At 48.4% G+C, this 24,697-nt stretch overlaps 1 protein-coding gene across 6 annotated transcripts in view; it reads right to left on the bottom strand.

Moving 5' to 3' along the window:
- Positions 1-731: 731 nt before the first annotated feature.
- SUGP2 (SURP and G-patch domain containing 2) overlaps positions 732-24,697 on the bottom strand; it is a 32,805-nt gene continuing 8,839 nt past the window's right edge. For 2 of the 6 annotated variants that reach the window (XM_082622513.1, XM_082622511.1), the window contains exons 4-11: positions 22,701-22,821; positions 15,197-15,684; positions 14,037-14,148; positions 9,311-9,831; positions 7,408-7,469; positions 4,313-4,449; positions 3,556-3,676; positions 732-3,027 (exon numbers count right to left, since the gene is read on the bottom strand). In XM_082622513.1, coding sequence (XP_082478639.1) covers positions 3,556-3,676; positions 4,313-4,449; positions 7,408-7,469; positions 9,311-9,831; positions 14,037-14,148; positions 15,197-15,684; positions 22,701-22,821 — 1,562 coding nt within the window. In that variant the 3' untranslated portion in view covers positions 732-3,027. The remainder of the gene's footprint in view (positions 3,028-3,555; positions 3,677-4,312; positions 4,450-7,407; positions 7,470-9,310; positions 9,832-14,036; positions 14,149-15,196; positions 15,685-22,700; positions 22,822-24,697) is intronic. The other 4 variants (XR_014294181.1, XR_014294182.1, XR_014294183.1 and 1 more) reach the window with 4 other exon arrangements.

Here is a 24,697-nt window from a genome sequence, read left to right as displayed (position 1 = left end):
CAGCTTCCTAAGGGGCCCTGTCTCCTCCATCCCCACCTTTCTTGCTGACAAAGCCCCCCAAACCCTTCCTGGGCTCCCTGTTACCCCGGGCACAACCATATCCCAGGCTCCTGCCCATTACACTGTGCTCAGGTGGAGGTCCCTGCAGGTCCTGTAGGTGCCAGTCTTGCCCACCTATGTGCTCTTTACCCTCCCTCCTCACCAGAAGGGCCAAGGGGCCGCTGATGGAGGAATCAGACACAGGCTGTGCAGAATATGGGAACAGCAGGGAGCTTTGAACATGTCCCACAGGCCAGCTCCTAACTCAGGGGGAAGCCCAGGTGGGCCTTGGTCTAACTCTGACAGCTGGAACCCCGACCCTGAGATCAGGGAAGGCCTTGAGGTGGGCAGGTGAATTGTGGGCAGCTCAGGTAAAGCTCCCATGTCCCGACACCCTCTCAAAGGCAGATTTCTGTACCCAGCAATAAACCCCCCTCTCCACAGAAAACAGGGTGGACCCACCCACTATGTTTGGCCCTGATCACTACCTGCTTCCTGGCACCCTCTAGGCTTTCCCAGTGACTTACCAGGCCCCCCAGCTGCAGCAAGCCAGTCAGAAAGGCCCCGCAGGCAGAGGGCATGCCTGGGAGGCAGCAGTGTTTACGATCGGGCTCCACGTAGGCCCTACAACATCCACCATGTGTTCCCCAACCAGTCTGATTTAAAAACACATCAACGGAGACCATGGAAAATTAGGTTTCCTCTACATTTATTTCAACAGCTAAATGATTAACAACATCCACAACTTCTTAGATTAAAAAAAAGAAAAAAAAACCAAAGCTTCCATTTTGTAACATCACAAATGTCTTCTAGGTTTTACCAAGGACCAAAAACGCTAAATTTCTCTATATGATTTCCAGTGATGGAAACAAGGCAGAGACAGTAAGCACCCAAAGTGGTGAGTTAGCACTTTCCGGATGCCTGTCGTCCTCATGGAAGAGACCCTGGAACTAGAATGACAGAAAAGACACTGTGACTTTGACAAGGCTATGCAACTGCACATTGCACTTGCTCTCACGCGTGCTCCCCGCAGAGCGGCCTCTGCTGGAGAGGGCAAGGGCGGGCACAGAGGGCCAGCGCACTGGTCCCCAGCCGACAGCTGGCACAGGGACGCACCACCACGCTCCTCCCCGACCCACGCAACGCCTTCACTGCCTCAATGCCCAACTCCACAGAAGCGCCACCTGAGTGCTTACAGGACTTTCCAGGCTCAAGAAGTAGGTGCTCCCTTTGACGACTGCCAAAGGCTCACGGTGTCAGCTCAAAGCAGGACACCCCCAGGAGGAGGAGTGGCAGGAGGCAGTGGGAACAGGGCTCAAACCCCGGGAATTCCTAAAATATTTTACTTATAAATAAAAGCAGAGAAAGCCAAGAATGAATATACTAGGACAAAGCGAATATGATGGTCAAAGCTATGCTTGAAAAAAGAGCCAGGACCCATGCTGGGGGGTGTACACCTCACTCAGCACCAAAGGGTGCTCTGTGAAAGGCCATGCGGGATCGAGGCCCTGTTCTCAGAGTTCTATCCCTTTACCTGACCCCCAGCCAACATGGAAGGCTGTTGGAAAGATTAGAAAAGAAAGGAGGTGAACCCCCATAGCTGTGGTTCCCCCAAACCACACCACCCCTGCAAGTTATTTCAACTCTGCTGAAGAACCTCCAGCATGTCCATGGCCATAAAGATCTGCCAGTTGCCAAAGCAACAAAAGTGACCAGAAGCAAGCAGAGCCCTGGGGACTACCTGTGGCATGAAGAAGGGCAACATCAGGCAGGCACGTGAGATGCCAGCACAGGCCCGTGATGCTGTGCTGGTGAGTGTGGGCCAGACAGACAAGACAGATCCAGAGGAGCCTGGGACTACAGCCCAGGAGGTCTTGGGCTTTGAGAAAGCAAGGATTTCATAACAGCCAATACAAGTGGCTGACAGGGTAACTCACTGCTGTGTCCCCCAAGCTTATAGTATCAGCAGGATCCTGTTTTCCAGATTTTAGCATGTATTTAAAACTTCAACACTGCTGCTTTATGAGGAAGGGCTGAGAGATTCCCACAGCCTGAGAATTTCGCATGTAGTTGCAAGAGGCAGAGTGCGAGAAGCTGGAAGGGGCGGCAATCATACGCCTTGAAATAGCAAACAGCTGCAGAGCCCACCCCAAGAGGATCCTTTCTGCTCTGTACAAAGGCCCTAATAAAACAATTCTTTACACTGCCACACATGCAAAAAATGAAGAGTCTTTAAGAGTTTACACCTCCCACCCCTTTGTAGGAGAGACTCCATATGTGGTTTAAAAAAAACAACTGTAGTTTGCTTTGTGGATTCTAAGAGACACGTAAATTTGGGGAAAGTTTCATCGGTGTAATGATTACTCCCCACTGAATACAGCTGCTGAATACATTGCTGAAATTTCGTCAAGTCTCTTGGGATGCATTTAAGAGATGAGACTCCATAAATAACACGTTCATTGAATCCAGTACCTCCACTTGTTTAAAGAGCTTCAGCACTCCGACCGACAGCTGTGGTACCAGAGCACAGACCTCATTATTACTGATTTATATTCCCTATTTAAATTTGAGAAGAAATGATCTGTGACTGTTTCGGTATCAAGTTTGCAAGCAGATCACTTTTAGAGAGCAATGTGTCCCAGGACAGGAAAACCGACAGGGGCTGGTTCCTGAGTACGTATAGGGCGCTGGTGCTTTCAAGGGCAGCCCCACCTTCTGAGCGGAACCAGGGGAGACTTGGAGAAGACTTGCTGCCAAAAGCATTTGGAAGAGGGTGAAAGGCAAAAGCAGATTGGAAATGGTGCGTTCTTTTAAGAAAAAGAAAAGCCAGCGGGTGGAACCTCCGCACCAGAAACTGCAGAGACGTTTGTTTTTCGTGTACACACCAAACCTACTTGGGCACTGGTTCCAGGGCAGATCCGGGACAGAGGTGACGTTTTAAGAGTAATTGCTGCTTCAAGCCTTATCTTTCTCACCAATGGTTTTCATCTATTCAGGGAGAGAACGATTTTGTTCAAAACTGAGATGGAAATTATGGGTGGGGAGGAGAGGAGAAAGATAGGATATTTATAGGCCAAAGGCCCCTCAGAAGGAAAAGGATTTGAAGATCCTCAGAAAGGGATGAGGCAGAGTGGCATCCTCTGCAGCACCAGCTTCCAGGTCACCCTTACACTCGTAAGACACCAGGCCACTCCCGTGGTGGCTTGTTTCCACAAGATGGCCATGTACAGTCACACCTGGGAGCCCAGTGCGGAGGCCGCACCATGGGCTGCGTGCAGTGGCGCTTGGCGAGCATGGGGCTCGTTCCTTCAGCCTGGAAGGTGAGAGGTGGGACACACCCACATCCAAACACTCCTTTTGTTTCCCTCACAAAATTTTATGATCTTTTGGGGGGAGTGATATTTTGATGTTTGGGTTTTGAGGAGTGGGGCACATTAACTTTTCTGGAGGAAGCTTCTCTGTGTACCAGAACATCAGCTTAGGCAGAATGCCCCCCACAGTAGCTCACACACATACCTATTTGTTGGCCCGTTTGTGTCTGTACATCTGCATCATCCTCTGACGGAACACATCAAACGTGTCTTCTTTGTGCTCCTGCCCGTCGGCACCCAACCCCTCCCCTTCCGAGGCAGTTCCCCTAAGGAGCAAAATGGAGAGTTAGCCACACCTGAGCCCAGAGCCTGGCCACCAGGAGATGGAAAACAGCCTGAGCCATCTGAGTGGGACAGAGGTATGAGGGACACACAACAGTGACAGCAAGGGAGGGGGAAAATAAAGACACAATTCACAGTGGGGAACAAGGGATACTCACCCGTGCAAGCATGCGAACTTTCTGAGAAGTGTGTGCAGAAGCCAGCCCCTGATTACAGCAGAAAGCCTCCCCAGCAGGTGCTAAGCTCAATTTTAACTGAAATGCTTGCTGGATGCTAATGGGGCTTAATAAACTCTGGGCCGTGCTCTACCCTGGCTAGTCTGCATGTGGGCTCCTGGAAAAGGGAAGTGGCTCTTGGCGTAACTACCCAGCATTACCACTCAGGCTTTTATGATAATAATGAATGTGGCCAAATGCCAGGGACCAAGTCTATGCAAGTGCAGCAAGGAGCTATATAACACCTGCATATGTAAATGATCTGCTATAAGCCATTTGAGACATGAAGGAAACCAAGAATCAGGTTCAGGTCAAAGGACTGAGGACCAGAATCCCACAGAAAGCCTCATCTCCCCAGGCATGGTTGCCCATCCCCACCCCTGGCCCCCAGCACCCGCTGCGTACACGCTGACGGGCTCCCTGATGCCCTTCCCACAGGAGCCCAGGCCGTGGCCCTCCTTCCAGCCCATCTTCTGTAGCATCTGGAACCCCAGGTTCTTGTCAGTCAGTTTCTGCTGGGCGAAATCAAAGTCCTGGGGTTTCTGAGGAGAGAGAAGAGTGTGGCACGTGAGGTGCAGCAAAGCCCGTGGAGCAAGGGTCTGCCCTGGGTTATACCTGGACATGGTCCAGTACTAACACCCCTAATGCCTCCCTGACTCCACAGATGCTCAAGATCAAGCCATGGTCCTGGCAACATTCCCTGGGTGGGTTGAGACCTCTGAAGGTTGGAGGTCACCAGCCTGAGGTATCCCCACAGAACCACGCCAGACCAGCCTCTCAGGCTTCACCATGACCACTCTTGTTGCAGTGTTGAGACTGTGAATTAAACTTCGTGAGGGGATGGTGGGTCCTGGGGCCAAAGGGTGAGTAGGAAGAGCCCAGAGTGGAGACCTGGATAAAGAGAGTGGCCCTGTGATGACCAGAGGGCATACCCCAGGCTGAGGGACACAGGGCAGAGGACTTGAGGCAGGAAGGCCCCTGGAGTGCAGGAGTCAGAGGGGCAGCAGGGCTAAGGCAGGAGGGATCCAGAAAGGCAGTGGAGAGAGGCTGTACAGAAAAACAGGCTCAAAGGGTCCTCCCTATTTGACCCCCACTCCTCTCCCACTGCTTCATTCATTCCCATGGGCTTCCAAAACTCTGAGCAGTGACCCCATCCTGGAAGCTTCCCTGGCTGCCCTCAGGCATTACTCAGCAAACCTGACTGACCTATGTGTCTGTCTGGTCCTTCCCAGGTCTGAAGCTCTGAGAGCTCCCCAGGGCAGGGACCGGGTTTCACTTGGACTCTGGGGTCCATGTCTAGCACAGAGCAGACCTCACTGAGAGCCAGTGCAGCTGGGAAGAAGGATGGGGCCTGGGAAAGACCTTGTGGGTGGAAAGGTAAGAAGCCCTAGAGGAAGTCTGGGCTCCAGAGCTAACTGTGGGAAGACAAATTAAAAAGCCTAGAGGCCTCTGGAGGAGGAGCCTGCCCAGTGTGAGCAAAGGGGATTTCCATTCACTCATGAATATTCATTAGCACCCACAGTGTGCTGGAACCGCTGGGCAGCTGGGGGCTCAGAGTCCCTGCCGCCTGAGCCTATTTCTTTAATCTGTTTACTAAACACTGAACACAGCCTGTCCCCAGGGCCTCACATGCTCCCAAGGAGAAGGTTCCTCTGTCCTGATCAAGGCAGCTGGGATTAGTGGAGAGGGTCTGAGCAGGGGACAAGTGTGGGACGGGAAGAGGATGGGGAAGGCAGAGGGAAGGCTGGCCACGGGTCCCCAAATGGCAGGCTTGCATCCCCCTTCAGGAAAGCTGTTCAGGTGGGAGCAACAGGAGGAACAGGGGTCCACTCAGCTGGACAGATCTTTGTGAGTGTTCAACTGTGTCTAAGAATCACCTTGCCTGGTTTCCTGGGGTTGGAGCAAAGCCATGCACCATAGGCCAGGCTGAGGTGTGCACAGAGAGCTGCAGGGGAGACCTCCTCCCTGCCTGCAGTCACCCCAAAGAGAGACCCATGTTTGCAGGACACCAGCTGGCTGCACACCGGGTTAACATACATTTCATTTAATCCTCAAGGTATCTCCTACCTGCAAGATAGGTGCAACTGCCCCACTTTCCAGATGTACAAACAGAACCTCAGGATTCACATGCCAAGATTAGATGGCTAGGCTGAGCCTGAAAAGGCTGCTTTCTCACCAGGCTGTGCCTCACCCAGGCCACCAGATGGGTACCCGGGTGCTGGGTCAGCTTAAAACCCAACACAGCTGTTAAGACCACAAGCTTCGGGTACAGGAAGGTCCCTGCTCTCAGCTGTAACTGGGGTCACACTGATGCTTCATTTGGCCATTGACATTGACGCAATGCACTCAGAACAGGTCTGAGCCACAACTTGGGCTTTGCTCACCCCCTGACACAGCAGAGACCTCGCCTGGTTCCCCACTCACCTCCCTGACCTCTAGAGTCCTGTGATGTCCCCACATGTATCCCAGGTGAGCTTGTCTAGCCTCACCTGCCCCGACATGTGTCAGCCCAGCTGTCTGGAGTGTGCCCCCGTCTCCTTCCAATGACCTGCTCCCACAGGGGCTCCCCATTTCAGTCAATGGCAGCTCCATTCTCTTAACTGTCCAGGCCGACAACCCTGGAGTCACCCTGGACTCTTGGCTTTCTCTGTTCCACATCCAATCCGTGAGCAAGTCCCACCAGCTCCACCTTCACCTCTCCTGGCCCCCCGGCTCTGCCTCGCCCCCCACCCCACAGGCTGCTCTCAACACAGCAGCCATAGTGGCCATGTCTTCCACCCAAATCCCCACCGTGGTTCTCCAATGCCTCTCCCAGAGAAGGGGCCACAGTGCTGACATCCATCTACAAGCCCTATGTGACCTGGGTGCTTGCCACCTCTACTTCCTCACCCCATCACTCCATTCTAGGCACAAAGGGCCCCCTGCTGACCTGTGACTGATCTGGGGCTTCTCCTAGGCCTCCCTGCTTAAAGGGTACCCCCCAACCCACCTTATTGCTTGCCTCCCTTTGACCTACTTCTCTGCACCCACAGCACCCACCATTCCCGGTCCTGCACATTTCTATTGCTGCCAGCCCGGCTCACGGCTGCCTCTAGGTGGGCAGATGGAGCTGGGAGCACAAGAGGTGCTGACCAGTTAATAAACACACACGCGCAGGCACATGCACTCGGCTTACTAGCAAAGTAGCGCACTCTTTTAACCACAATTATAGTCTACCAAATCTGAACTTCTCATTGGCTGAGACATTATCTTGTTCATCTCTCCAATCCATTGCACATATCAGGCCTCACACATCCGTTAAATAGACTAATTACTCCCTCTTGTGGTTTTGGGCAATGCAAAACACTTTTAAGAAGTCCCGGGAAAGAAAAGGCTGTGTGTTGTGCTTTGTATGCTGACACCTGGCCTGAAGTATGAGTATAGCTTAGTCACGCCAGTGCCCTTTGGAACTCTGGCAAACTCTGACTACATCACACGTGAGGACTCACAGCCACACTCACCTTCTTCTTGGTCACGGGACGACCCCGAGGCCTGTCATAGGCAATTCGAACTGGTTCGTGAACTGGAAGACAAAAGAAATGTATATATACACATATATGTACTTTCCCCAAATTATTTAGAGGATGAAGGTGCTGCAGTTTGGCTTATAGCCCCTCTGCTGACAGAAGGTGGCTAGGAGCTGCACCACAGGGCCAGCCGTTTGGCCCTGGCTCCTCTCAGGAATCGTGTGACCCACAGAGTGCAGAGGCAGAACAGAGGCTCAACTGAGGGCTGCCTTGCTGTGGGAGAGTCTACCTAAGTGTGACTCCCACGTTTATGACAAAGGACCTGACACGTGGATCATTTTCCATGACCGTAGGAATACATTTTGCTTCAACAAATGAGCTATTTGCAACACTGTGCCCTCCTCATGTCCCTGCGACTGTTCCATAGATAGAGAAGTAAAGTCCACTCAGAACTTTATAGTAAAAACAACCGTGCTTCTCATACACAGCACCACATCACATTATTATTATTGTTATTATTATATTTGACAAAGGAGAGATCAGCAGGTCTGGTACTATCTCATCAACCACCCTATCAAAATAACTGAGAGCTTCTAAAGTAGAAAGAATTCCACTTTCCCCCCATGAAAGCCATCTTAACAAGCATTCTGATGTGCTACTATACTCTGATAAGTTCTGAAGGACATAAGAGTTTAGTAGAACAGTTAGAAATCCATTGCAACACCAAGGTTTCCAAACACAAACCACGAGAACTGTTCCTTTAGCAGGAGAAACTATACTGACACTGCTGGGTGTGAACTTGATGGTCTCAATAACGTAGAACACACAGGCTCTCCGCACACAGTGGAGCCCTGTTCACCAAAACCACCTGCCACACAAGCATCACAGCATCAGCCCCACACAGGCCCGGCTGTGTGGAGACCTGGGTGGGCAGCGAGCAGCCCAACAAAAGGCGGGACATGATGTGATTTGCCTACTGACAGCCTAGAAAAGGCAAAATCACAAGGCCAGAAGATGGTCAGTGGTTGCCCGGGCTGGGTAGAGGAAGAAACTGCAGAGGGACACAGAGACACTTCTGGGACGAGCTCCAGCTCGGCCGTACTGGGGGGCTCATGCCTATACACCTTTGCCAAAACTCTGTGAACTGTCCACTTGAAAAGGGTGCACCTTTACTGCTGGTAAATTGTACCTCAAGAACCTTGACCCTCTCCACAGGCAGGAAGGAGATGGCCTTCCATGGCCAAGGCTGGCAGAGCATGGATTGCACAGCTCCCACTAACGGGTGCCCAAGACTGGTCCCGGTCCGTGTCCCCCTACCTCATCGTCACTAAGCAGTCATCACTACTCTGGGGTCTTTGGGGAGATGGGGGCACTCAGAAAGCTGGGCACGCCTCAAGATCACAGGCAGGAAACAACCAAGATGACCCAGGCCCGTTCCGTCCACAGCCAGGACTCCCCTGTTGGAAGCTGAGCAATAATGGAAAATAACAAGCAGCACGTGGGGTGCTAGAAGCCAAACGCAGCATCTCCTTAGAGTGCCAACCCCAGACCAACTGGAAACGTCAGTTTCTCATGAACATTTTGGACCGTGTGCAAAACCAATAGGACTATTTTAGGTTAAAAACATAAGACCGAAGAACCCCATGTTGTGTTGGCCCTGGGAGTGTTCTGGAAGGTAATGTCCAGGTTAGCTGGAGTAATCAGAGGCGGAAAGGGTGATGGGGGCCAGCTGGTCATCTTGCACCTGAACTTGGGCTGAGGGCCAGGTAAATTCTTCAAAACAGTCAGACAACGTCTCCACAATTTTTCATGGCCCACAACCGAGCACCATGACTCCTCCTCAGGTGTTAAACAGAAGACCGTGCTGGGGGCACTGTGTCAATAGCCAGGCACTTACCTTTGGGTTCCTGGATGAGACACAGCCTCTTGGGAGCCGGAATCATGCCGACCTTCAGCGACTTGCTGCTGACTCTCTTCCGGGGGAAGCAGGCCCCTGAGGAGGACTGTGACAGGGCAGGTGCACCAGCCGGGCCATCCTCGGCCACCTCACTCAGGAGGCCATCAGCTGGGGGGCTGCCCTCCGAGCCCTCGGACTTGGTCAACCCTCCTGCTGGCCTGGAGGCCCCTCCAGGAGTGGGGGCCTCCTCACCCCCTTCCTCGTCCTCCTCCTCATCCTCCTCCTCGTCCTCGTCTTCCTCAGGCATCACCTCTGGGCTCTCCAGCTCAGCCTCGTGCTGAGAGGGCTCATCCTCAAACCCTCCTTCCTCCTCCATGGGCTCCAGGGGGCTCTCCTGAGAATCGGCGCTCTTGCTGGCATGAAGGTTCAGTGGAGATGAAGTAAAGCAAATCGATGGGCACAGTTCAAATACCTTCTTTCGATAGAATTTGAAAGCTGAACTGTTTTGGTCATGTAGAAACCTGGGATAAAGATGAAACACATTGGTTAACGAGAGGGTTCTCTATAAATATTCGTATTTTCTGAAACTGTCCAAATGGACCTGACAAAGCTGGGGGTGGGACAAAGAAGCAAACACATGACCTCTTTCCACCAGCTGTGGTTGATGGGCAGCTTTACAATGAGATAGAAAGCTTGAAGAGTATTAGTAATTTAACGAAGGAGCCAGAACATAAGAGGCCTTATTGCTTTCTCGGGGAGGGAGCTGGAGGAACAAGGTATGCAGGGACGACCAGAGAACATGCTAGAATGAGCTCTAACACTACAGCCAGGAGATCCGACCTGGGCCTTACCTCATCTCTTTCTGATTATGTCACTGGCCACTCTGGGCCTGTGTGTGCTCACTGTGACTCTCTGGTTCCTCCCATACTCCAGCCATGAGATGGAGAGAGGTGTGTCACCTCCTGCCTCATGTCCTGTAGCAAAGCTGCGTGAATGTGCTGGCAAAAAGGTCTCTCTGAGCCTCGGAGTCCAACGGCCCTAGCCACAGCTTGGAGCTGCGGCTGGTGTGAGAAACCGAAAACACACAAAATTTACTTGGGCCAAAGGAAAGACAGCCCTTGTTCTTGGACAGGACAACTCAGGCTCATAATGAAGTTAATTCTCCCTTAATTAAATATTAATGTATAGAAGTAAAAGCATCATTTTTTTCTGGATCTGAACATGATTCTTAAGTTCATATAGAAACATGAGTATGTAAGACTATCTAGGAAACCCCTGAACAAGATCAACAAGGGGCCCAGTTCCACCAGGTATTACAAGGTGTGTGAAGCCTCTATAGTTAAAACAGCATGGTACTTGTCTATGGACAGACAGACCAAGAGAAAGGCCAGAAACACAGTATCTGATGAAGGTGGCCTCTCAAATCACTGTGAAAAAGAACAGTCTTTTCAACGAATGGCGTTGGGACAACTGGGCAGCTTTTTACAAAAATATTTAAATTGGACCTATGCTGTACTCTCTGCTCCTGAATAACCCCACACAGACCAGAGATCTAAATGTAAAAACCAAGCCATACAAGTTGTAGAAGAAAATACATAAATGTCTTTATAATCTGAGTGTAGGGAGATTCTTTCTAACTGTAACTGTTTCCAGGTGCAATGAGATAAAACTGAGAAATTTTACTAGATCAAACGTTTCTGCACTGCAGAACATACCATAAGTAAAGTGAAAGATAAATATCCAACTATGAAGGAAATAGATACAATTACATTACAGGTAAAAGGTCAGAGAAACTAGAAAGAATAAATCCAAAAAGCCCAATCGAGAAAAGGGCAAAGATTAAGAACTTCTGCCCTCTAAAAGACACTGCTAGAATGAGAAAACAAGTCACAGACTGGGAGAAATTATCTGCAAACCACACACTTGACAAATAACTTGTATCAAGAATACATAACAAACTCTCAAAATTCATTAATAAGTAAATAAACAACCCAATAAAACAATAGACCAAAGATCCGAGCAGACACTTCACTAAAGAAATACATAAGCACATGCAAAGATGCTCAGCACTGTTAGTCCTCAAAGAAACACAAATGAGAACCAGAGTGAAACACCCCTCCCCCGCACCAAGAGGGCTAACATGAAGAAAACTGACACTATCAAGTGCTGGTGAGGATGGGGAGGAACTAGAACTCTCACCCAAGCTGCTGGAAATGCAAAACTGTGCCACCACTTAGAAAGACGGTCTGGAAGTTTCTTCAAAAGTTAAACACAGACCCACCATGTGAGCCAGTCTTTCTCTGCCTCAGTATTTTACTGGAGAGAAATAAAAGCAGAACTTGTACATGACTGCTCACAGAGGGTTTATCTGAAATCGTCCCAGAATGGAAACATCTCAATGCCATCAACAGCTAAACGGGTAAATAATTGTGGTCCAGCCATACAATGCGATACACTCAGCAATAAACAGGAATGAACTATGGATACGCACTACATGGATGAACCCTAATAATTATGTGGAGTAAGAAGCCAGACAAAAGGAGAGAACAAACTGCATTTACACAAAATTATAGAAAATGCAAACTATTTACAGTGAGAGAGCCCTGATCAGCAGCTGCCTGCAGGAAGGTATGACAAAGGGCACAAGGAAACTTTTGAGTCATGGATGTGTTCATCATCTTGATGGTGGTGATGGCTGCATGAGTGTAAACACGCATAAAAACTTATTAGACAGGGACTTCCCTGGTGGCGCAGTGGTTAAGAATCCACCTGCCAACGCAGGGTTTGAACCCTGGTCCGGGAAGATCCCACATGCTGCGGAGCAACCAAGCCCATGTACCACAACTACTGAGCCCACGTGCCACAACTACTGCAGCCCACACGCCTAGAGCCCGTGCTCCACAAGAGAAGCCACCACAATGAGAAGCCCGCGCTCTGCATGGAAGGGTAGCCCCCGCTCACTGCAACTAGAGAAAGCCCGCGCGCAGCAACAAAGACCCAATGCAGCCAAAAATAAATTAATTAATAAAAAAAACTTATTCAACAAATATGTGCAGTTTATGGCATGTCAATTATACCTCAACAAAACATTTTTTTTAAAAAAGGGCAAATGATATGAACAGTTTACAGAAAGATATTCAAAGGACACAAGTTTATGAAAAGAGGTTCAATTTCACTCATAAGAAAAATGCAAACTAAAACTTCACTGAGAAAATTAGAAATTCCTCACCAATCCCACTGGCTCAAAGGCATGCCAAAAGGTGGGGGGTGGGGACAGGCACTCATGACACTCCTAGGAGAGTGGCCCTCAGGGAGGAGAATTTGCACTAACAAAACTTAGTTTGCATTGAACTATGATTCAACAATCCCCTTCTGGAAGATACCTAAAAATTCTCACCACAAACACAAAGAGATTGTGTGTAAGGCCAAACTAGAAGTGTGCGCTTAGCCACTACTGGGTCCCAGAAATGCTCCAGGAAATGTAAAGTTTTTAACTGTATTCTTTTTTTTTTTGCGTTACGCAGACCTCTCACTGTTGTGGCCTCTCCTGTTGCAGAGCACAGGCTCCGTACGCGCAGGCTCAGCGGCCATGGCTCACGGGCCCAGCCGCTCTGCGGCATGTGGGATCTTCCCGGACCGGGGCGCGAACCCGTGTCCCCTGCATCGGCAGGCGGACTCTCAACCACTGTGCCAACAGAGAACCCTTAACTGTATTCTTTTTTTTTTTTTTTTTTTTTTGCGGTACGTGGGCCTCTCAATGTTGTGGCCTCTCCCGTTGCGGAGCACAGGCTCCGGACGCGCAGGCTCAGCGGCCATGGCTCACGGGCCCAGCCGCTCTGCGGCACGTGGGATCCTCCCGGACTGGGGCACGAACCCATGTCCCCTGCATCGGCAGGCGGACTCCCAACCACTGCGCCACCAGGGAAGCCCTGTATTCTTAACTAAGCGGAGGCGCGACTCTCTAGCATGTTGGGAGCAGGGTGAGGGCCCGGAACCCCTAGCTGGCAATAGGACACGATCCACACAGCGTGGGAACCCCACACTCCAAGGGGAGCCCAGCCGGGTTACGGCTCAGTACTGGGAACACATGGCCCTCAGGCAGCCTCTCCTTGAAGGAGAATCTGCACCCCGCAGGCAGAGTGGGGCTCTGGTTCTGTGGCCTCTGGGCTGTGTAGTGTTGAATGATTACGCCATCTGAAGAATGGAGAGGATAATGGTGCCCCCTCCTGGCACAAGGGTGCCACGCCATCACTGCGTGAAAGTGCTTGCTGCTCACATCTGGACCAAAACCCACCAACATGCTACATGACCAGCACATTCTCATCCTGCCCAGAGTAGCCAGCATGACCAGGGACAGTGCCCTCCTCCTCCTCAGACTCATGGGCGAGGACACACTCTCCTCTTTGCCTCTGCAAAGGTCCTGGGGAAACTATAAGTCCCTTGGCCAGGGCATTCTCTCCCCCTTCCCCTGGCCAACGCCCACTGAACCTTCAGATCCAGCTTAAACTTCCCTCCCGGGGAGGCTTTTCCTGATGCCCCAGATGAGGGCAGGTCTCCCAACAACCCAAAACAGATGCTCCCTAACAGCCCTGAGCTCAGCAGAAGTGAAGTCGTGATTTATCCCAGGGCGACCCACTGTGGGCTCTCAGGACACCCATGGGGTGAACTCCTGTGGGCTCTCAGGACACTCATGGCCTCAGATTAAAGGGGTGTGATGGGTACATACCAAAGGTCGGGGTTGTCAATGCTGTTTTCTATGCTGAATTGTTCAATCTCTGGTCCCACCTGAGCAACAAATTTGGCCAGTTTCTCTGCAGTCTCCATTGTCTTCATATCAACTACAAAATAAAGCAACTGTCATGTATTGGTTCTGAGCTGCCAATTCCCATGTGAACATCGTGGGGTTGTGGAGACTGATTACAAAGACGGCCCCTCACTGTACCCTTGCCCTTTGCCATGTGACTCTGCAGTTCTGTCCAGCAGAGGTGGACTCTCTTTATTCCCCTTGAATTGGGGCTGGCCCTGGAACTCTTGCTGGCTAAGAATGTGACAGAAATGTGGAGTCCAGGCCTGTGAGGGCTCAAGCACCTCCTCTGCCTCTCCTGGATAGCCAAACCCGACTGTCAGGTGAACTGCTGGTGGGTGACAGGCATGTAGCCCACTACCCCTATCACCTCAGCTGACAGTTCCAGACAACTGGCTGCTGCCTGCAGACAGTTTGCAGGCCCAGCCCAGCTGACTCGAAGCAACATTGGATGCCTCCTGTTTGAAGCCACAGTTTGGATTGGCTTGTTATGTAGCAACAGCTAGAGAAATGTAGCAGTTGTGTAGATTTTTTTCCCTCTCCATTCCCACCTAGTGCTGAGTGGGAAGCACTGGCCAGAGGGCAGGCCTGTTGCAGCAGGAGAAGGTAATGGCTGGGAGAAACAAAAGAAACTGCAGTTCAACTAACTCTAAGGAAGGAAACAGAGACCTTAGCGGGAAAGAGGAAGCAGAACGAGAACATGGGCAGCCTTATGGAACATGTAACGGGCAAGAATAGAGAGAAATGGATCAAGGAGCTCAAAGCCCTAAGCACGGGCACATGGCACACCCTGCTGGCCAGCAGGAGGACCTTGCAGGGAAGCACAGAGTCACCAGGCAGCACCTCGTGTCAGCTCCACACTCAGGATAAGAGGAAGGGTGCAGCAGGAGTCTAGGGCCAGCCCCTTGAGGAAGCAAGAGGAGAGAGAGTGCCCGTGTGTGTGCCATCCTGGCCAGGTCCCTTTTGCTGCTGCCTGCTGCCCAGCCCAGCCCACTGAAGCCACCTGTCTCTGCAGAGACCCCTGGGGATAGATGAGCATTGGGGCTGGGGCCCAGAGGAGGGGGACAGGAGTGAGCACCCACCATCAGTAGACAGGCAGGGAGAAGAGGTCTGAGGGGCTTCGGAGACATCCACTCCTGCTGGCTTGGGAGATGGGCCTGAGGCTTCTGGGCTGGGGTCCCGAGGTGAGGGTCCGGGTGGGTCTGGTGGGCAGTCCTTGGCAGCATCATTTCCATCTGGTTGGGGCGGCTTTCGCTGCAAGGAGCCTGGAGCCTGCCGGCCATGGTGTTTCAGCCTGGTGCCTGAGGAGAGGAGGGTCTGGGTCCCGGTGGTCGCTCTCCTCACTTTCCAGCCCCGGAGTCCTTGAGCTCGAAGCAGCCCCCGCCGCCGCCCTGGTAGGAGCCTCTTCTTGAGGCTCCGGGCCGCCCGGGCATATAGCATGGCCCGGACTGCACACGCTGCCGCCATCGGCTTCTGATCTGCTCCTGGCAAGGTCTGGCTCATCCGCTGCATTTCTGCCAGCTTCAGCTTATAATATTTATACTCCAGACTACTGTCATCAGATAAAAACCTATATAACAAAACAGGAATAGCAGAACATTTGTGAATACACCAGCATAACCAAATTGTCACTGTAAATACACTTCTGCAAACCCTTTCTACTTGGTGGCCTCCCTGCTGTTGGAGAGGCTCTGCCCAGCTCCACCAAAGACCCAGAGCTGGGCCCTGGTCATCTGTCCTGCTCAGAGTGACCACAGGGTGACCAGGAGCTTTGACCGAACACTGGTCGATTCCTCCTCAATTTCCGTCATCAGCAGCCATGAAGGAGCTCCCCGCCCCTGGTGGCCTCACAACACAAACCAGTTACCCTGAAACCACGGAAGTGCTCTGCTGTCAGGGAGTGGCAGGTGTTGCTCCTGGACATCACTTTCAGGAGATGACGCCCTTCAAATGGTGGGCACTCAGCGACCTGTTAACTACATCATTAAGGCCAGTGTGCCACTGCTGTGAAATCACGTGCCAGAGTCTTAATGAGAACAGTACAGAAAGGAGGAGTTTGAGTTACATGTACTGACATAGAAAGAGATCCGTAATACAGCCCATGGAGAGCAAACTAGAGAAGACGACCAACACTGATACATATCATATGAAACTGCTTTGTGTACATGACATCCACGTATATTTGTTTTTTTCACATAGGTTGAAAGAATATAAAGCAAACTTAAGGATTTGCTCAAGGAATGGGTTAGAAAGGGGAATGACTGGGTTAGGAGGGGAAGGTCACATTATTTACTTTGTTGACCATTTCATTAGCACTTTCTTTCATCTCTATTAATCCTTTCCTTGTAGTCTCTGGGCTTTTTGCACCATTTCTTTCTTGCTTCATGAGTTGAATGCTTACCTTCACTCTTTATTTCTGATACACACACAAGGTCGCACCTTTCTCCCAACCGCTGTTAACGGCTGCATTCTATATGCAATGCTCTCCCTGCTACTTCCTTCTGAAGAGTTTCTAATTCCAATTCTAATTCTCTTTCATACAAAAGTTATTTAGAAGCCTGTTTTATTTTGGCTGTTGCTGGTTTCAACTTCTATGCATTGCACAGTGTGGCCCACGTGATTTTCCTTTCCTGGGATATTCTGTAATTTTCTCCACGACCTCATTCATAACAAGGCTTTTGTGAACGTTCAATCTCAGTTTGTGTTAAAGAACGAGTACTGTTTGGTGAGTGTGGCAATATTTCATGGGGCTTTTGGACTGCTTGACATTGAGATCATATATTAGATGAGGTTCCCAATTACCAATAACAGAAGCTGATTGGCTGTGAGGTGGCAGCGCACAGCAGAACGCTGGCAGCACCGTGTGATGTGGCATGTCCCTGGTGGGCAGCTCCATATGAATGAAGCTCCTGTTGATGCTCACTGCACAGTCAAGGTCTGGCTGGATCTGAGGAAACAGCCTGTGTGCTGGCTCCTCTGCTGCCTTGGACACTCTGCTGGGCCAACAGCAGCATCCTGCAAGATTGCACCCTAACAAGCAAGGGTTGCCACATAAGGGAAGGTTGACCAACACAGAAGCTCCAGTTCTCAAGTCAAACGCAGCCCCTAATCCAGGGCAGAAAGTGGAGTCAGTGCCCAGGTGACCTGGATACCCAAGATGTAAGTCCCTTTCCCCTAGTCGGTTCTAATGCCAAGTGCATGCTGTGTGAGGACATGTCACAAACCCATCTCCCTTAGTTCTAGTGGAGCATAACATCAAGAGCATAGTTCAAATCCCAGTGTAGCCACTTATTAGCTGTGAGATTTACTGAATCTTTCTGTGCCTCAGTTTCTCCATCTGTAAGATGAGACAGATGATAATAATAAGCTACTTCATCATGTTGCTGTGAGGATTGAATTATACACTTTTCATTATAAGGAAAATGCTTTGGGGAATTCCCTGGTGGTCCAGTGGTTAGGACTCGGTGCTTTCACTTTCGGGGCCCGGGTTCGATTCCTGGCTGAGGAACTAAGATCCCACGAAACCTGCAGTATGGTCATAAAAAACAAAACAAAACAAAAAAGAGCAACATAGGCTTATCATCTCTAGAGATACAGAACTAACTGTTAAAAGTAGTTTAATGAACTAAAAGCAACTGTCTCCAAGGAGTGGAACTGGGGACTTCCCTGGCCATACAGTGGTTAAGACTCTGCACTTCCACTGTAGGGGGCACAGGTTCAATCCCTGGTCAGGGAACTAAGATCCTGCATGCCACATAGACACAGCCATGGTTTCTGCCATCGATATCATGGCAGAAACATTTTGCCATTTGTGTTTACTTCATTTTTTTGGTAAATCACATACAAGTACTACTTTAACTTAAGAATTCAAATATACACACCAAAAACCTGTTTACTAGTTTTTTTTTTTTTTTTACATCTTATTGGAGTATAATTGCTTTACAATGGTGTGTTAGTTTCTGCTTTATAAAAAAGTGAATCAGTTATACATATACATATGTTCCCATATCTCTTCCCTCTTGCGTCTCCCTCCCTCCCACCCTCCCTATCCCACCCCTCTAGGTGGTCACAAAGCACCAAGCTTATCTCCCCGTGCTATGCGGCTGCTTCCCACTAGCTATCTATTTTACGTTTGGTAGTGTATATATGTCCATGCCACTCTCGCTTTGTCACAGCTTACCTTTCCCCCCCCATATCCTCAAGTCCATTCTCTAGTAGGTCTGTGTCTTTATTCCTATATTACCCCTAGGTTCTTCATGACATTTTTTTTTCTTAAATTCCACATATATGTGTTAGCATATGGTATTTGTCTTTCTCCTTCTGACTTACTTCACTCTGTATGACAGACTCAAGGTCCATCCACCTCATTGCAAATAGCTCAATTTCGTTTCTTTTTATGGCTGAGTAATATTCCATTGTATATATGTGCCACATCTTCTTTATCCATTCATCCGATGATGGACACTTAGGTTGTTTCCATCTCCGGGCTATTGTAAATAGAGCTGCAATGAACATTTTGGTACATGACTCTTTTTGAATTATGGTTTTCTCAGGGTATATGCCCAGTAGTGGGATTGCTGGGTCATATGGTAGTTCTATTTGTAGTTTTTTAAGGAACCTCCATACCGTTCTCCATAGTGGCTGTACCAATTCACATTCCCACCAGCAGTGCAAGAGTGTTCCCTTTTCTCCACACCCTCTCCAGCATTTATTGTTTCTAGATTTTTTGATGATGGCCATTCTGACTGGTGTGAGATGATATCTCACTGTAGTTTTGATTTGCATTTCTCTAATGATTAATGATGTTGAGCATTCTTTCATGTGTTTACTAGTTCTTTAACACTGTTTTTTGCACACTCTTTCCTCTTACAGTCTCTGGGTAATTCTTTCTGAAGGAAGTCACAGGTGATCAAGTCTCTGAGTCCAGCTCCCTAATCTGTTCTTCATCCAGGTCAATTCTATCAGCCGACCACTGAGATCATTTCAACAATCACATTTGTCAATTCCAAGATCCTTAATTGGTTCTTTTCCATAACAAGCAGTTCCTATTTCATGGATACAATATGCTATTATCCACCCAAGACTATTAATTACACATTTGTACTTGTAGACAATCTTCTTTTCCTTCTAGTAACTTCTTAGGTGCCAGATCTGCTGGGTTGGGTGGCCCTCTTTCATGCTGCCAGTTTCCCTCAAATACTTGGTTTAGAGCTCAATATTCATTTCTGATTTGCAACCCCCTCCCACCGCCACACATACGCCCAGCTCTGGCTATGCTTCCTTCCGCCACCCCTGACTGTCAGAGATCATGAACCTGCTGGGTAGTGTGCAGCGGTCATGTGGCAGAGAGGCATGCTCCTAGTCCTCTCAGGGTCCCCCTTCCCTCCAGCCCAATCACCTCGGCAATCACCTGGAAATTGCCCCTGGGTCTTCCAAGTCTAGATGACATCTTACCCAGAGGATTTGGTCTCTGCTTTCATCTGTCAATCTGAGGCTATCTAGCCTCCTTCCTTCAGTATGAGCGCTGGTTGAGACCACAGAGCCAGAATGTGAATCTCAGCTCTGTCTTTTACTAGCTGTGCCTCCTTGAGGCAAGAGGTCTCTTTTGAGCCTCAAGTTTTCTGTCTGTAAAATCAGGATGACAACATACCTAACTCAAAAGGTTTATGAGGGTTCGGCCAGCTAATGCTTAAAGCAGTAAAGTGCTTAGAATGATACCAAGTGCACAGAAAGCAAAAGTATTTGCTAAATAAAAAGTATTCAATAAATGATATTGGGGCAATTAGGTTACTGAGTTTCTTTTCTTTTTTTTTTTTTTTTTACCTTTTAAGTTACATGCCTATCTTATTCAACACAGGAACATAATATAGATGAATTCAAGAATTCTGTAAAGGATTTCCCTGGTGGCTCAGTGGTTAAGAATCCACCTGCCAAATGCAGGGAACACGGGTTCAAGCCCTGGTCCGGGAAGATCCCACATGCCACGGAGCATCTAAGCCCGTGAGCCACAACTACTGAGCATGCACACTACAGTCCACGAGCCCCAACTTCTGAGCTCAAGCACTGCAACTACTGAAGCCTGCGCGCTCTAGGGCCTGTGTGCTGCAACTACTGAAGCCCACGCACCTAGAGCCCGTGCTCTGCAACAAGAGAAGCCACCGCAATGAGAAGCCCACGCACCACAACAAAGAGTAGCCCCGCTCGCCACAACTAGAGAAAGACTGAGTGCAGCAACACAGACCCAGTGCAGCCAAAAAAAAAAAAAAAAAAATCTGTAAAAATAAAACCATAACAATTTCCAGCTCTTCTCCTGAAAAATCGTGCTGGTTTGGACCAAAGCCCTGGTGCCATTACCCAGAAATTTACACCTTTCAAGCATCTTTAGTAAGTACAACAGCAAAAATAGAGAGTTTGGTATGGATACAACATTGACTATACCAGACCTGAACAGACCACTCAAAAAAGAGGAACTACAACTAGAAATCCTATGAGTAAACACATAATCTCTTTAATTAACTAAAGAATATAAGGTAAAACATCACACTATGAAATTATCTTTAAGTCAAAACACTCATGTGAGGGCATGGCACATGTATGGAGTAGCAGTGAGGGTGTCAATCACGGAAAATAACCTGATGATAAAGATCAGTGGTCTCCACCAGGGACAACTTGTCCCCCAGGGGACACTGAGCAATGTCTGAAGGTATTTTTGGCTGGTATGGAGGCTTCTACTGGCATCTAGTGAGTGGAGGCCAAGGATGCCCAGGACAGTCCCCCTGCAGAGAATTATCCAGCTTCAAACATCAATAATGCTGCAGTTGGGCTTCCCTGGTGGTGCAGTGGTTGAGAATCTGCCTGCTAATGCAGGGGACATGGGTTCGAGCCCTGGTCTGGGAGGATCCTACATGCCGCGGAGCAACTAGGCCTGTGAGCCACAACTACTGAGCCTGCGCATCTGGAGCCTGTGCTCCGCAACAAGAGAGGCCACGATAGTGAGAGGCCCGCGCACTGTGATGAAGAGTGGTCACCACTTGCCACAACTAGAGAAAGCCCTCGCACAGAAATGAAGACCCAACACAGCAAAAATAAATAAATTAATTAATAAACTCCTACCCCCAACATCTTCTTTAAAAAAAAAAAATAATAATAATAATGCTGCAGTTGAGAAACACTGACACAGATCAAAAGCCTCTAAAATGAGCTTTCCTTTTAAACTAGCAATTTTACTCCCAGATATTACCGTAATAAACTGCCAGAAATGTAGACATAAATAAAAGCAAAACAACATTCATCATAACGTTATTAGAATCTAAGAATCCACCAATGGGCAATGGTTGAGTGTAGTATACTGTGTAAGAAGGAATAGTATGCGTTCATTGATAATAAGGACAATTATGTTAAGTTTAAAACACAGGACACGGGCTTTCCTGGTGGCGCAGTGGTTGAGGGTCCGCCTGCCGATGCAGGGGATGCGGGTTCCTGCCCCGGTCCGGGAGGATCCCAAGTGCCGCAGAGCGGCTGGGCCCGTGGGCCATGGCCACTGGGCCTGCGTGTCCGGAGCCTGTGCTCCGCAATGGGAGAGGCCACAACAGTAAGAGGCCCACATACTGCAAAAAAAACAAAAAAAACACAGGACACAACTACAGAGCACACACTGTGGGGGAAAAGTGGGAGAGCTCTGAGTAACTCCATCTTTGCCTCTTTACTTTTCTCTGTTTTTACAAAGGGCATATGCCACTTTGATCATTTTTTAAAAAGTTAACGAAGTATAAAACCTTTCCACTTCCAGCAATCTAATCTAGAGATAATCCTAAACACACACAAAAATGTGACGCATTAAGCTATTCACAGAAAAAATTAAAAATAGTGTACAATCAAAAATATTCTAAAAATCCAACAAGAGAGGAATGGCTAGATAAACTGATCACCTACTCTGCGAACTGGTAAACATAGCCATCTGAAATGTTTACAAAAAGTAGGGAATACGAGCATTTTCCTGTGTTATCTAAAAGGAGTAGGGTATATCACAGCATAATCACAACTGTGTTAAAAACCAAACAGCTTGCAATGAGCAGAAAGACTGGAAGCAAATACCCAAAAATGCCAGTGAATGCCAGTAAGCACACAGGTGGCTTTGCCCAATTTTCTGTTCTTCTTTACCTTCTCTAATGAGCAAATACTGTATTTACGGTGAAAACCTTAATTTTAAAAAGTTCTATTCAAGTGAAGAGGCAATAAGGCAAAAGGAAAAAGTTTAACAAACAGTAGCAATAAATCACAAACAACTGCTGAGATATATTCCTTATCTTACACTCACTCTTTGCATACACCTCTCACCTCATCCTCAAACCAGCACAGCAGGGACAAAGTGCTCCATGTCCAGATAAGAGAAGGCCACATGGCAGGTAAGCAGCAGGCTGGAGCTTGAACCCACATGAACCTGACCCACCCTCATGCTCTTCCCACTGACTACACCACAGCACAAAATAAACATCTCACCCTCTTCTCTGGACATCATCAGAGCAACAAAAACATTGCCATGTACTTAATGAGAGGAATTCTGAAGAGCAACATTTAAAGACCTACCAGTAAGCAGGGTCCTCCTTGAGAAGAGTTCTTTCTTTGGGAGACAGGCTGCCTCCAACAATACGTGTAACCAGCTGGTCAATGGTGTCCACCACCTTGTGGTCTGCTCGCTGGGGGACCTCTGGAACACACAGAAGGGCTTTTCTGAGAAACACACTGGACCACATGGGTCCTGGGAAGACCAAGACAGAACTGAAGGCTTAGGATGGAGCCTAAGCAGGCACCAGGAACTGAAATCCTCGTTCATGACAGACCAGCATTGAAAAGAGGAAAGGGGCCTGTTATTCTCGAAACCAATATGCAAAATATCCTCTCAAAAGCTATAACAGCATAATCGCTAGGAGAGAAATAGTCACAAACTTACGATGACTGTACAGAGCAATATATATACATATTCTATAGGAGAAAATGGTGTGTAGCAACTCCAAACCACTTTTTGCATACATCTTAACTTGAATGTTCACAATATTAAGGGGAGCACAAAAGACATAAAATGTATCTAGGTATAAAATATGTAAAAAGTATATCTAAACTGTGAGTTGCAATACGAAAAAAAGGAAAAGAGATACATAAATACAGACACACAGAAAAAAATTAGAAGGAAATATACCAGAAAGTTAACAGCGGTCATCTATGGGTGGTAGATTTATCAGGGATTTCATTTTGTGTGTTTGCTTTATCTATAAAAGTTAAACACACATGTGTTTTGTAATCATAAAACATATACATAAATTTACAAAGAAAAATTTCCCAATTTAAAAAGTCAGTAGGGCTTCCCTGGTGGTGCAGTGGTTGAGAGTCCGCCTGCCGATGCAGGGGACGCAGGTTCGTGCCCCGGTCCGGGAAGATCCCACATGCCGCAGAGCGGCTGGGCCCGTGAGCCATGGCCGCTGAGCCTGCGCGTCCGGAGCCTGTGCTCCGCAATGGGAGAGGCCACAACAGTGAGAGGCCCACATACCGCAAACAAAAAAAGTCAGTAGTTCCAAGGTAGGTGTTCACAGAAAATATCTGCTGAACGTATGAAAAGAAAAGATTTCTTAAAGTGTGAATTTTCTCCAATGACTTGTAATTTACAATGCCACTAGCAACGCAGAAGAGCATTATGTCCTTACACACTAAGATTGTTTAGTTTTCTGATATTTGCTAGTTTTAATAGCACAAATGGTCTATTTGTTCATTCATTCAATAAAAATCACCCCTAAACTAGAGGTTTTCCAGTTTGCTCTGTGGAATGGTATTTTAAACATCAATGTCAGTTCTTAACACAGGATGAGTCAATCCTTCAATTGTCCTGTCATTTCCCCTCTGAAATTACTTTCCCTTTTTTTGTTGTTGGCTCTTATTTTATAGAACTGCTAGTTTTATATGATTTTACAAAAGAATAAGAGATTCAAAGTCAGAAGCTTTCAAAGACAATGAAATCTGTGCATCACTGCAACCATCTCTAGAGAAGATGACCATAGTAAGGGCCAGAAAGTGGGTCCTACTTTTGGCCCAGCAATCATTCTGTGAGTATCTCCTTTAAGGGAGGATTCAAAAACATTTTTAACGAAAATAACAGCAATAATAAATGCAACCAAAGATGTCATCCCAGCATTTCTAACAGTACTGAAGTAATGGCAGGGCAGCGCCCCATAAGACGTGGGCGCTGGTGCTGTCTACCTGCTGACCAGAAAAGGAGCCAATGCTTTGCAGATGCCAATCTCATGGGAACCGAGCTCTGCTCAGCCTCAGAAGCCTCTAGTAAAAGGCACCATGAGTCCAACATCAAGGGAGAGGTGAGGTAAATTCACATTTAGCCATGATGCTGCAAATGCCACAGAAACACAGAAAAGAGCCTTTGATAATCCTGTAAAAGAGCAGATTGTAGTGTTTTCAGTACAGCAAGACTGCAGCTACAGGCATGCCTGCATAGCAGCACAACCAGGGAACGGTGGCAGGCAACTTTAGGTTATGGGGGACTTTTTTGTCCTTACAGTTCTTCAGTATCGCTGTTA

The sequence above is a fragment of the Mesoplodon mirus genome (assembly GCF_964341445.2).
Source record: "Mesoplodon mirus genome assembly, chromosome: 5".
NCBI lineage: Eukaryota > Metazoa > Chordata > Mammalia > Artiodactyla > Ziphiidae > Mesoplodon > Mesoplodon mirus.
The sequence above is the reverse complement of the archived record's forward strand: the minus strand, read 5'-3'. Positions and strand labels throughout refer to the sequence as shown.